The 14,044-nt window shown below is 42.1% G+C and overlaps 1 protein-coding gene across 2 annotated transcripts in view; it reads right to left on the reverse strand.

The window, feature by feature from the left end:
- Window positions 1–10,088: 10,088 nt before the first annotated feature.
- pparg (peroxisome proliferator activated receptor gamma) overlaps window positions 10,089–14,044 on the reverse strand; it is a 124,645-nt gene continuing 120,689 nt past the window's right edge. The window contains exon 7 of one of the 2 annotated variants that reach the window (XM_033037238.1): window positions 10,089–12,563. In XM_033037238.1, coding sequence (XP_032893129.1) covers window positions 12,316–12,563 — 248 coding nt within the window. In that variant the 3' untranslated portion in view covers window positions 10,089–12,315. The remainder of the gene's footprint in view (window positions 12,564–14,044) is intronic. The other variant, XM_033037239.1, reaches the window with a different exon arrangement.

The raw sequence follows: 14,044 nt of genomic DNA on the forward strand, positions 1-14,044 counted from the left end.
CTGAACCTGGACGTCACATTCCTTCTTGCTGAGGGCAGGAGTGAAATGAGAGTGTGGCCAGGGTGGTGTGGGGGCTCGATGATGCTGGCTGTCTTTTTAAGAGAGATAGATCCCTTCAATGATGGGGAGGTCAGTACCTGTGATGGACTGGGCAGTGTCCACCACTTTTTGTCATCTCCGTTCCAGGGCGTACGAGTTGCCGAACCAGGTCGCCAGGCAACCAGTCAACATGCTCGCTACCGTACGCCTGTCGATGTTTAAAAGAGTCAATAAAAGACGTTCTAAAGAGGACATCTCGGATGTCCTGCAATGGAAAGTCTCATCTTATGAACAAATACAGCAAAGAGGAGTAGTTGAGAGTAAGGGATGATGTCCTTTGAAGAGCTGGATGGGAGGAGGTGTAGTCAGAGGAAGTGTGGGAGTCAGTGGGTTTCTCCATCACAGGGGATAGAATATCCACTGATGCCAACTACAAACCCAATGACTTTGACAGTTAACTCTGTCCGCCAAGGCCCGTTGGATCTTCCGGTTGCCAATCATTTTAATTCCCCATCTCTTTCTCATGCCGATCTTTCTAAGCTGGGCCTCTTCCATTGCCAGAGTGAGGCCACATGCAAACAGGAAGAACAGGACCTCATATTCCACCTGGGAAGTTCACAACGTCACGGCATGAACATTGATTACTCCAATGTTCAGTAATAAGCCCCTCACCCCTTCTCCCTTTCCTGAGCTGCTACCACCCCAGACTGCACCCATTTCTCCCACTAACTTGCCCCTCTTCCTTCACCCACCCCCCTCTTCCCCAACACACCCTTCCACCTACATCCCTCCCTCTGGTTTACATTGCACTCCTTTTCTCTCCTTATCTGACACACTTTTGCCTCCTTTTCCTCTCTAGCCTTTGTCACTTACTCCATCTGTCTACCAATCAACTCCCCCTCACCTGTATTCATGCACGACTGGCTTGGTCCAGCCCCCATCTTTCGTTTCCAACTTCTCTCTCCTACCACAATCAATCTGCAGAAAGGTCCCGTCCCAAAACAGAGACTTACTTACTTATTGCCTGTTATGCCTCCTGGCATGTAGGGCAGCAAGGAAGGTCCTCCACTCCTGTCTGTTCCATCACGCCCAGTAGTGTTGATTCCTTCAGTTGCTGTTTCCGTAACATATGTGTTTTACGAGACAGGGTTGTTAGCCCTGTGCTCAACCTCCAACCTGGAGGACCAGTGGATCGCTCTTCGTCTCACCTCTACCCTTCGACCTGTCCAGCATGGGAGACCCTAACAGGGGACGAATCTCCCGCTGGCATAGCTCTAGGGGTCACTGAGACACACAAGCTCCCCGACCACAAGGTTGCAATCCAACGGGGATCAAAATAGAGTCACAAGGCCAATATTGTCAAGCTTGAAAGGGTTCAGAGAAGATTTATGAGGATGTTGCCTGGACTAGAGGGTGTGAGCTATAGGGAGAGGTTTAGTAGGCTGTGTCTCTATTCCTTGGAGTGCAGGAGGATGAGGGGTGATCTTGTAGAGGTGTAGAATATCATAAGAGGAATAGATCGGGTAGATGCACAGAGTCTTTTGCCCAGAGTAGGGAACCAGAGGACTTAGGTTTAAGGTGAAGAGGAAAAGATTTAATAGGAATCTGAGGGGTAACTTTTTCACACAAAGGGTGGTGGATGTATGAAACAAGAGGAGGTAGTTGAGGTAGGGACTATCCCAATGTTTAAGAAACAGTTAGACAGGTACATGGATAGGACAGGTTTGGAGGGATATGGACCAAGCGCAGGTGGGTGAGACTAGTGTAGCTGGGACATGTTGGCCAGTGTGGGCCAGTTGGGCAGAAGGGCCTGTTTCCATAATGTATCACTCTATGACTCTAAAACATCATCTATCCATTCACTCCACAGATGTTGTTTGACCTGTCCAATTTTGTTTAGTTTAGAGATACAGTGCGGAAACAGGCTCTTCGGCCCACCGAGTCTGCGCCGACTAGCGATCCCCGCACATTAACACTATCCTACACACACTCGGAACAATTTACACTTAAACCAAGCCAATTAACCCAAAGTGTGGGAGGAAACCGGAGATCCTGGAGAGAACCCACGCAGGTCGCAGGGAGGACCTACAAACTCTGTACAGACAGCACCCGTAATCAAGATCGAACTCTGGCGCCGTAAGGGGGAAACTCTACGGCTGCACCACCGTGCTGCCCAGTTACTCCAGCTGCCCAGTTACTCCAGTTACTCCTATCAACTGTAACTGCCCTTTTCAATTTTAAAATTAAATTCATTTAAGTTTTGTCATGAAAACCTGCTTGCTTTCCAGAATGCTAAGAAATTTTAATTCCTCCATTCTTATCCAAGAAAAGGACCCTTCTTCCTCGCCTGCCCCCTGGGTTTCAAGGATGACTTGCTCCTGCTCTTGTGCTGTCGGTTGTGAGCCGGCCGATGAAGTCTGTGGAAGAGGCAGTAAGTGGTTGTTGGGGTAGGCCCGCTGGCAGTCCGTGAAGCCTGCATTCCTTCCATCGCCAACTCTGGGCTTCCCTCTTGCTGCAAACCCTCCAGCTTTCTCAATGCCACCCCAAAATAATGAGACTCATCAAATGCAAGCCACGGTACCCCCCCCCCCCCCCCCCCCCCTCACGAGCGAAAACTATGACTCATCCCATCTCCATTTGGGAGATAACTGTACACTGAGAGAGAATTTCAACTTGCCAATTTGTCGGGCCTCCAACCAAAATGGCTGGGTGCTTTTGCTGATTCTGTAAGGAGGAAGAGTAAACCATGCCACGAGCAGATTGAAATGTACAGATTGCAAACTGGGGCCTTGTTTCCTGTCTCCTTTCAACACAAGAATGTTCCGTTGCCAGCTGCCCCCCTTTGCTTTTTATTCAGTACCTTCGAACGTTTGTCTTGCTACTCTTGGGATGCCTTGAGTCAATGATCATTTCATTCCAGTCTCAGTTCAAAATTAATCTGTTTTGTTACTCCAGCTGTTCCTATGGTATTATTATTTTAGATTTATGTGGAATAATTACAAGTATGGCATGCGGTTGTAAAATAAATGACTTTGTCAACCGTAATAAAAGCCAAAAAGCACATATTTTATATTTTTCCATTGAAAATATATAAATAAAGATACAGAGGTATGAAGTGCGGACAAAGAATGTTATGTGGTTAAGAATGCATGTAGACTGTATTATTACATATGTTTGTAATAAAATATGCTCCAAAACTGCAGATTCTGGGGTAGAATTTGCCCCCAAGCACTAATGTTTCCAGCAGGAGGTAGGGTCTATCTGGAGAGTTAAGATTCATTCACTTTAGGTGGTTTACTACAGGCACAAATCACTGCCACAGTGCAGACCACAAATTGGTCCCGCCATTACTTATTGGGGTTTGGTTGTTAAGTTTGGTTTAGTTTAGAGATACAGCGCAGAAACAGGCCCTTCGGCCCACCGAGTCCGCACTGACCAGCGATCCCCGCAAATTAACACTATCCCACACACCATTTTACATTTTTATACCGAGCCAATTAACCTACAAACCTGCACGTCTTTGGAGTGTGGCAGGAAACTGAAGATCTCGGAGAAAACCCACGCTGGTCACGGGGAGAACTTACTAACTCAGTAGTTGGGATCAAACCTGGGTCTCTGGTGCTGTAAGGCAGCAACTCCACCACTGCCCCACCATGCCGCCTGGTTATGTCCCCTTATGTTCTGGTTATGTCCATTAATTAGGGAAAGTTAGCAAGGCTGTTCTGTGGGAGGTCATGATTTGCCACTTGGTTTTTGAAGAGGTGGCAAAAGTGATCAGTGAGGATGGGGCAATGAATTTATAGTAGGGCATTTGATAAAGTCCCTCATGGTAAGCTGGGCGAGAAGATTTATGATGCATGGAATCCACAATGGCAGTTGTTAGGATTCAAAACACGATTACTCATAGAAGACAGAGGGTCATGGTGGAAGGGTGATATCCTGGCTGGAGGTCTGTGCCCAGGGACCTGGGCTGGGACGTCTGTTATTTGTGACATGAGTTTCTAGATGACACCAAATTGGTGGAGTTGTGGACAGCGAGGATACAGCAGGACCTTACGGAAATGGGCAGGGAAATGGCAAATTGAGTTTAATACGAGCAAGTATGAGGTGCTGTATTTGTAAGGGGAAAGCATGCAGTTTAAGGCAAAACCCTTAACTGAATTAATGTCAAGAGAGGACTTTTATGGGCCTGTCCCACTTAGGTGATTTTTTAGGTGACTGCCGACGAATACGATATTGAAATTCACCGAAGTCAGCACCGGCGACAATCTATGTCACCTGTCAACAACCGACGGCATCCTGGCGACAACCTACGACAGCTCTACGTCAAGCTACTCTCATTCGGCGTCAAACCCAAGGTCGCTATTGTCGCTGAAAATTTTTCAACATGTCGGGTGACTAAGGAGACTACTCACGACCATACAGGTGACACTCCGGTGACCACCTCCGACCATGTGGCGACCGCATAGTCTCCTGTAGTCGCCAAAGTGGGACAGCCCCATTAGGTTGCCACATTATAGAAAGGATGTGGAGACTAAGAATTATATTCTGCACTCTGTATTTTCCCTCTATTGTATCTAACGTGCTTGAGTTTGATATGGGGAACCCCTTAAGAATTTTATATGGATCTATAAAGATCCCCTCTCAATCCTTCTAAATTCTAGTGGATATAAGCCCAGTCGACCCATTCTTTGTGCTCATGCCATGCACATGCAAAACAGCGGGATGGAATTTACTAAAACTTCCATTTGAAAGTTTAACTTTTTTAATTTAAAATATTTTTCCAGTACAGAACTATAATTTTTACAGTCTACAGATACGCTTACATAACTAGAATATTCCCTTTGAGTAATAATGACTATATTGTACGGTGAGTGACAGAATCTCACCACATTTGTGCTTTCTTATCCAACAGTCCTTTCAAATCCTTCTCTTGCATTGTTCAGATGTGAAAAAAACAAGTTGTTGCAATTTGTTGTTGAATTGACAATGAGTTCAAAACGACAATAAAACTCTGCGAAGTGGTTACTGATAGCTGTAAGTGCATCCCACTGAGCAGTTTGTGTAGGAAAGTACTGCAGATGCTAGTTTAAATCGAAGGTAGACACAAAATGCAGGACGGGCAGCATCAAACGCTACTTGACCCACTGAGCAGTTTGTTCATTGTGATCATTTTAATGCAGTCTGTCACAGTTGTAGCAGCGACCTCTGGTGGTTACAACTTCATATTGCATTGTCTTTACAATAACTCGTTACTGATTCTTGATTACAAATCATAAGCTTGATACAGCACTTAACTAATCATTTCGACCAGGCTTCAGTACATTTTAACGTAATGACAAATAATACCTCTGGACGTGATAGGATGTGCCAGAAGCAAAGCTGGACAATAAAATAAACATCAATCTAACAATCCCTGAATGTTATTTACTGCACTTCATACATGTTAAAACATCTCTATATGTTTACAAAATCTACAAATAATTTGCATATCATTACCTAGGTGTAATTTCAAAAGCACTTCTTCAGATTTTTAATCATTTTTAAGAGAAATAAAACAATGAATGAAGCATTTAACTTTTTATTGATGAGTTGGCATTGTAATACATGGGCTCAGGTTAGACAAATATTATGTAATGCCTTAAATTGGGAAATTTAATCAAAATGCATTGTCATATGTCATTATTTTTAAACGTTCCACAACAATAAGTTAACCTATTGATAATCTATTCTTTGTTTTGAAAAACATCACAGATTTGACCCTACGCGAGTGCCTTTAAAGTTATACACTTTAATATTTTTCATTGCATTGTAGAAAAACTGTGTGTCATAAAATAGTATTAGTATGAATATCTAAAGCTATCAAATGTACATCATTAGTTTTAATTCCCACCTCATGCCATATAATTTGATTTTGTCCCTTATTTACTTTTGTTAAAGACTAAAAAATACACATATATGCAAAGCAAACCTTGTTTTACTTTCCGGAAATATCAGTGCGGCCAATTTATACTGAAATAAAAACCCATTAAAGTTCTTGCTGATTTATAAAACCTTAAAGCTGCAAGTGGTTTCACCATATTGCATGATTTGAAGGAACATTTTCTGAGAGAGTATCATCGAACTATTCACATTAGTAAAAAGAAAACAAAGCTATTTGTTTATAGTTTGGCAGAAAATATGAAGAGAATTTGGCGCAATGTAATCAGCCGGGATCTAAGCCTGACTGTGGGTATGCTGATTCAACAGAACCAGTTACTCATCAACACCAACAGCAGGAGGAAGTCCAACGTTGTCTTGCCAAGTTTCCACATAATACAAGGGAGCCAGTAATACTGTGGCTCCTCCTTCCCTCTCCAGCTAGTGGAGACATTCTGATATTCACAATGGGCTTCTCTTTACTGGTGGTGCAATATATCATAAATAATTTGGCAAACATTACCACCAGATGATTTGAACAATCATTTCTGTTGGCCCACACATGTTTCCAAATAGAGAGGCGACACAAGATCCCCGAAACATATCCCGGTTTTAGCAGAAGTCAATGTTGTTAACCCCTTGCTGACAGGTCTGCAGACAGTGGCGGACTGGCCAGGGTGTCAGCTTGCCCAATGGCAAGTTGGCTCCTGATGAAGTGGGCCCCCTATAACAAGTGGGCCCCTGGTGAAGTGGGCCCCCTTTGTCTCCTGGCAACCAATATTTTTAGACCCAGTCCGCCACTGTCTGCATATATTATTTTTCAGAAAGAAGAGAAAAAAAAATAATTGGCATCTCTTAAAAATATTCCAGAGCATTATGAAATTGCACTTAAATGTGAATTAATACAGCCACATTGCACCCTGTACGATTCCACATCAACACATGCTGGTGTTTTTAGTTAGGATGTGATGTTCTATCAATTAAAAATCAGTTTTAATCATTAGGTCAGTGAAATTTGTGCCCTTAAAACATTGACTTAAGAGAGCACCTCAATAAGTAAAAATGTCATAACATTTATTTGAACAGATAGAATATTGTCTGTCTGAAGGTTTTAGGCAGAGTCAACGCTGAAGTTAGTCAGATTATGCTATTGTTCACATTAATTCTGCTCTGTCATTCTGATTGAAACAAGTTTCATCAGCCCTTGTTATGTATTGTTTAAACAAAAGTGTAGATAAGTGAGAGGAGTGAATTCAACATTGTATGCATATATCTTACCACTGAGTATTCCCTGCCATAGTTTTTCTTTCATGAAGTTTTGTTCACAATTATTCAAACTTATCTATGTAAACCGACTGGTCTAAAATTGCTTTGCACGTGCTTTGCGAGAAGTACACGGAGACTCTTCAGAGGAGCAGTGATTTGATAACGTACACATATAAACTGTAAAGTCAGACGGAAATGAAAGATGTTATTGGGAATTGCCACCGCAAGTGGTGAGGTGTTGACCTTATGTTGGGAGTTACGGTGTGGATTCTCTGACATAATGGGGAAGCTGGAAAGGGGACGGAGAAGATTTACGAGGATGTTGCCAGGACTCGAGGAGTCTAAGCTATAGGAAGAGGACTCTATTCCTTGGAGTGCAGGAGATTGAGAGGTGGTCCTCTAGTGGTGTATAAAATCATGGGTGGAATAGATGGGGTAGATGCAGAGTCTCTTGCCCAGAGTAGGGGAATCGAGCACTAGAGGACATAGATTTAAGGTGAAGGAGAAAAAACTTGAATAGGAATCTGTGGGGTACGTTTTTCACACAGAGGGTAGTGAGTGTATGGAACGAGCTGCCAAAGGAGGGAGTTGAGGCATGGACTATCATGACGTTTAAGAAATAGTTAGATAGCTACATGGATAGGACAGGTTTGGAGGGATATCTGGCCAAACATAGGCAGATGGGACTAGCGTAGGTGGGACATGTGTGGGCAAGTTGGGTTTGAAGGGCCTGTTTACACAATGTATCACTCTATGACTCTAAGTTGTACACCCAGGATGAGGACCTAAGAGGCTGGTCTCCCCCACCTCCAAAAAATGCAACATACCAAAAAATAAATATGTTTCACCAGTGCATAGGAGAAGTGCTGGCTCGAAGGGTGGAATGGCCTACTCCTGCACCTATTGTCTATTGTCTAATCCAATGTCTTCTATGGCTGGCTTCCATCATCTAGCAACATCCTAGCATTAAGGCCTAGTTTCCAGGGTCGGACCCATATTGTTCCCAGATGTATACAAGAAATTGAGTGTTACATTGGTATTAGATATATGTTGCATGGTAAGAGATGTTACTGCTAATCATCCACATTCTTGTGCATAGGCATGCCATTGCAAGGAAATAAGTAATTAGGTTTGGAAGTGTTAATTTAGTCCGGCGACTGGTTTTAAAACTTCAACTTAATTTTGTGGTGTGTAAAAACCACAGAGTATACAATTGACTTTGCAGGTTGACATGCTGTAATTTGAGCAGTGCAGGCATGGTATTATAGCATAAGCAGCTTCCATTATAAGTGTAAACATAAAATAAATTGCAATGTAAATATAAAAGTAAGCTGCCATATATTGCGTTAAAATAGGGGGTGAAGTACACCTGATCTAAAGGTTTTTCCTGCTATCCAGCCTTTATTTGGCTGTAACGAACAGAAGAACCTGCATCCCGATGCTCAGTCACGCAACACCCCTGTAAGATGAGATCAAAATCAGCAATAATATTTGATGGGTTTGTTTTAAAAAAATGGAGGGGACCAAAAATATCAGGTGGCACAGCATCCATCCAACTAGTACTGCTGCCTGACAGCTCTAGAGGTGTGGGTTCAATCCTGACCTTGGGTGTTGTCAGTATGGAGTTTGTTTTCTTCCCCATGTGATGGCATAGGTTTCCTCTCGATGCTTCAGAATTCTCCCTCATCCTAATGATGTTCTGGGAAATGAATTGGCACCTAGGCTGTAACTCCGAACACAGGTCAGTCGGGGGAGAGCAATTGGGTGTGGGTTGAGCTTGATGTATATTTGACACAGAATAAGATGGGAATGGGAGTGATGGGAATATTCTGAGGACGGGCATAGACTCAAAGGGACAAATGGCAACTTCATGTCTTGAAAAAACATGAAAAAGAAATGTGAACAAAAGTGAGAATCCCTCTTTTGTAAATAAACATTTCATGTCATCTAAACGATATGCATTTCTTCGTGTCCACCACTCTCATTGGAGAGAAAGTCGCCACCAGTTCAATTATTTAGCAAGAAGCATTTTTAACCATGACATTTGGTGTTAATATGATTTAACACTTATGTGCCCAAAGTGCAGAGCTGTAGAGCAAGCTACATGAAGAATCACATAGAGAGCAATACAGCACAGAAACAGGCTCTTTGGCCCAACTTGCCTGCACCGACCAACATGACCTATCTACACCAGTCCCACCTGCCTGCTTAGAGGCCCATATCCCTCTAAACCTGTCCTATCCATGTACCTATCCAAATGTTTCTGAGACTTTGCGATGGTCCCTGCCTCAAGTAACTCCTCTGGCAGCTCGTTCCATACACCCACCACCCGTTGTGTGAAAATGTTACCCCTCAGATTCCTATTAAGTCGTGGAGTTCACAACCTCATTGTCAAATTCGAGGAACCAGGTCTGTACTGTTCCTTATGCACATGTATCCTCAACTTTAGCAAGAAACACCTCCTTCCCGCCGAGCCTCCGCACAAGATACGCCTCCTCCCCGCTGAGCCTACGCACAAGGGACACATTAAGACTGTGTGTTCAGACCCCTGCTCTACTTTCTCTGTGCCCGTCACTGTGTAGCAACTCTTTAAATATGCCAACGATGCAAATAACAGGTAACGATGAGGCAGGACATGGGCACTGGGAGAGTCTAGGACTAGAGGTCACAGCCTCAGAATTAAAGGACATTCTTTTAGGAAGAAGATGAGGAGAAATTTCTTTAGTCAGAGGGTGGTGGACTCTGTGGAATTCTTTGCCACAGAAGGCTGTGGAGGCCAAGTCAGTGGATATTTTTTAAGATAGATAGATTCTTGTTTAGTGCGGGTGTCAGGGGTTATGGGGAGCAAGCAGGTGAATGGGGTTAGGAGGGAGAGATAGATCAGCCATGATTGAATGGTGGAGTAAACGATGGGCTGAATGGCCTAATTCTGCTCCTATCACTCAGGATCTTATGATCTAGTTGAATATCTCAAATATACATAGTTGAATCTAGACTGCCAGAACACCAATTTTGCTCTCAATGCTAGCAAGACCTATTGTTAACTTGAGGAAAGGAAAGCTGAAAGACAATGCACCAGTATTTGTTGGCAGGACGGTGTTGGAGAGAGTCAACAGCTTCATGTTCCTGGGTGTGACCATCCCTGGCGAGCTCTCCATTACAAATTAATGGAGTCACAACAAAACACATCAATGATTCTAGATAGACACAAAATGCTGGAGTAACTTAGCGAGACAGGCATCGTCTCTGGAGAGAAGGAATGGGTGACGTTTTGAGTCGAGACCCTTCTTCAGACATCAGCAGTTCCTACCGACACATATCAATGACTACTTCTTCAGAGGTGTGAGGAGATTTGGTATCTCACCAATACTCTATTGAACCTCAGCTATGGTAGAGAACATACTGACCGGTTGTATCATGGCCTTATTTGAAAATTCATATGCTCAAGAACGGAGGAGGCTTAATAAAAAATAACACTGCTGGTTGATGGTTCATCCCGTACTGAACCCTCACCATTTAAGTCATCTACAGGAAGCACACCACACTACCCGGGCCATGCACTCTTCTTGCTGCTATCAAATAGGTGATACAGGAGCCCGTGAATCATTCCCTCCACACCCAGGAACAGCTTCTTCCCTTCAACCATCAGGTTTTTGAACAACCCAGTAAAACCTTAATCACAATCTTCCTCAACCACCTCAACTCTACCGAACCACCACAGACTTTGTACAGCTGTGGTTGCTCCAAGCACTTTGGGTTTCGCACTATCATTGTCTGGTTTACTTAGAATAACGGATACTTTATTGTATATTGAGTATTGTTATTGCATCTAATATACCTGTAAGGCTGCAGCAAGTAAGAATTTCATTTTTCTTATCCGTGCAAATGACAAAAGCATTCATGAATCTCTTCAAATTAGTGATAGGACAGGTTGCGTCGCAAGGGATACACTTTTATCTTAAAGACTTCCTTTCAAACCAGATTTGTAACACCAAAACTCTTAATATGCACACAGGTGCTTCAGCAAGGCTTTGTAATTATAATGATATTTTTACTAACTAATTAGCCTTTTTTTCATAACTTTTGAATTTAATCTATTGCATATAAACAGTTACAAATTAAGGTACATAATCTCTTTGGAAAAGCTTCTATATCCTTCATTGTAATATTCATAATGTTAAATTACACTCAGAATTATTTTAATAAAGATTTTTACATTTTAGACAGATATTGCATTTTTTCTGTTGACCTCACGGAGTATCCAGTGTAAGTATGTTGAGCACTTTGTAGATTGTACAACAGTACAATGTTACTACTTTGTCACATTGTTCGGTTAAAAACTCTTTGCATTTAAAACAATGAAAATAACTTTAATATGAATTCATTTAAAACACCCTTCTTTTTCATTTGGTGCATTTCTAATCCCTTGAAAAATTACTTGGCAGCAAGAATTTTCAACACACCTTTCAAATTATTCAAAAGATTTAGTACTGAGTCTAAAGTAATAAAAACTAACCATTCAAATGTTGTGAATTTGAATGTCCAGAATTAAACCCAGTTGTATAATTAAATATACATCTGGACTTTTCTTTAAAGAAAAACAGAAATCTTTTAGTAAGACACTTGGCAAGAGATACCTGAAATAATGATTGTTGATAGTTGCAATGTTTCAGTTTAAGCTTCAATCTTATTCATGAAAGTAATGATGAGACAATACAAGTGCGGTCCTAAAGGGCATCACAGAGTGCTCACAAAAAAAAAAATGATCATTAGAAAAATGTTAAAATGTGAATACTCTGGGCATTATTTTTTTTATTTATTCCTCACGATTCAATAGAAAATAAACTTCCCTAAAGAACCAATTTTCCGGGACAGTCAAGGGATTCTTCACGTCAATCCAAAAGAAAATGATTCTTGCTATGGAAAATATCCTTTTCCGAAACATTTGCTTATTGAAGTTGGTTGCCATTCCACAAACTATTGCTTTGATGCTTGGTGAAGGCATGATCGTCATTTGTTAAGACCAGATAATAAAACAGTGCCCTTAGTGAAGGATAAACTGGGTTTGTCAGTGATTCAGGGTGAGGATCTCTAATACAAGTCCCTGTATATTTCTTGCAGGAGTGGATGGAGACTCATTTCTGCCTCCGTTTTTCTGATTGTGTGCAGAAGCTGTACATGCTCAGTAACAATCTGTCTGAGATCAGTCATTTTCTGAAGCAATTTCGCAAATAACTGCGGTGTATCTGGGTGGTTCATCTTCAGCTGAAAAGCAAGTGCTTGTAAGATGCTGTCTTGCAAATCTTCTATTGGTTTTACATTTAGCAATCCAGGCCGATCTAGAGGAAGGTAGAGTTTCATATTCAAATTATAATATTCACAGCTTGCATTTGTTATCTTTTAACAAATTGCGTCACGGAAACATCAAAGGAACACATCGAATAAAACAGTCACATAAGGAACATTAGGACAGATGATTAAAAAAATGTTTAAATGGGAAGAAAACGTGTAGGGGGGGGGAGACAGAAATGCAGAAGAAAAAATTCCATAACTTAGAGCAGTCTGAAGTGAAAACCTGAAGTGTATTCCTTGAAGCTGTTACATAGAACTTACAAACAGCCCTTGAGCAGGCTGCCCAGCCCACAATGTCCGTGCTGAACATGAGGTCAAATTAAACTAAGCTTCACTGACTGCACATGATCCATATCCCTCCAGTTCCTGTATGTTCCTGAGGAACACCTTCAGCTCTTCAGTTCCACCAAGATGCAGCACCGAATACCACAGGAGATCCCTTTTCCCCATGGCTAGCAAACTGTACAACTCCTCCCCCTTCTAATGGATGGGATTTATATAGCGCCTTTCTAATACTCAAGGCGCTTAATGTCATGGAGTCTACTCCATGACTCCTTCTGTCATGGAGTAGACTGCCGCCCCACTCCCGCCCCCCCCCCCCCCCCCCCCCCCCCCCCCGGCCCCCTCCACACAATCTTTGCACATCCCCAATCCTTTCCACTCATCACTTTCATTTGATGTTTCATGTACCTTGTTTTTTATAACTGTTGGCAGATCTATTTCCCTTCTGGGATATATAATGTTATATCGTATCGCAAATCCACGTGAAAGAAGGGTTCATCCAGGATTTGAACCCGGATCCTTCACAACCAAATTGAGAATAATACCCCTAGACTAACTATCTACTTTATCTTCAAAGTTTATATAATCAGTTCCATTTCAAAAGACAATTCTCAAAAAAAATGGCACTTGTCTTATGATTTTAACATTTTCTTTGATTGGGGGGATGGGGCGGAAATGTATCTTTTGTTGAATGATGTGAAGACATATTATTTCCACTAGTGGGAGAGTCTAGGACCGGAGGTCGTAGCAACAGAATTAAAGGACGTTCCATCAGGAAGGAGATGAGGAGGAATTTCTTTAGTCAGAGGGTGGTGAATCTGTGTAAGCGGTCAATGGATATTTTTAAGGCAGAGATAGATAGATTCTTGATTATTACGGGTGTCAGGGATTATGGGGAGAAGGCAGGGGATCTTATAATGCATGTGCAAAACTCCAAATCTGAAGCTTGATTCACTGATGTAGCTATTCTTAAAATTGTGCAGGAGAGTAGAGGAGATTTGGTCCACATGCTAAATGTACCAAAACATAGAAAGGAGATAGGGACAGTTCATGGCATACAAATGACATCTGCTTTTGTAATTAACAGATAATCTGAAAATACAAAATGATTGAACGATAGGGGAAATAACTTCAACGAAACACAGTGGGGATATGATTTCCTGGACTTAGTTCTAAACCAACATGA

The sequence above is a fragment of the Amblyraja radiata genome, chromosome 18 (genome assembly GCF_010909765.2).
Source record: "Amblyraja radiata isolate CabotCenter1 chromosome 18, sAmbRad1.1.pri, whole genome shotgun sequence".
NCBI lineage: Eukaryota > Metazoa > Chordata > Chondrichthyes > Rajiformes > Rajidae > Amblyraja > Amblyraja radiata.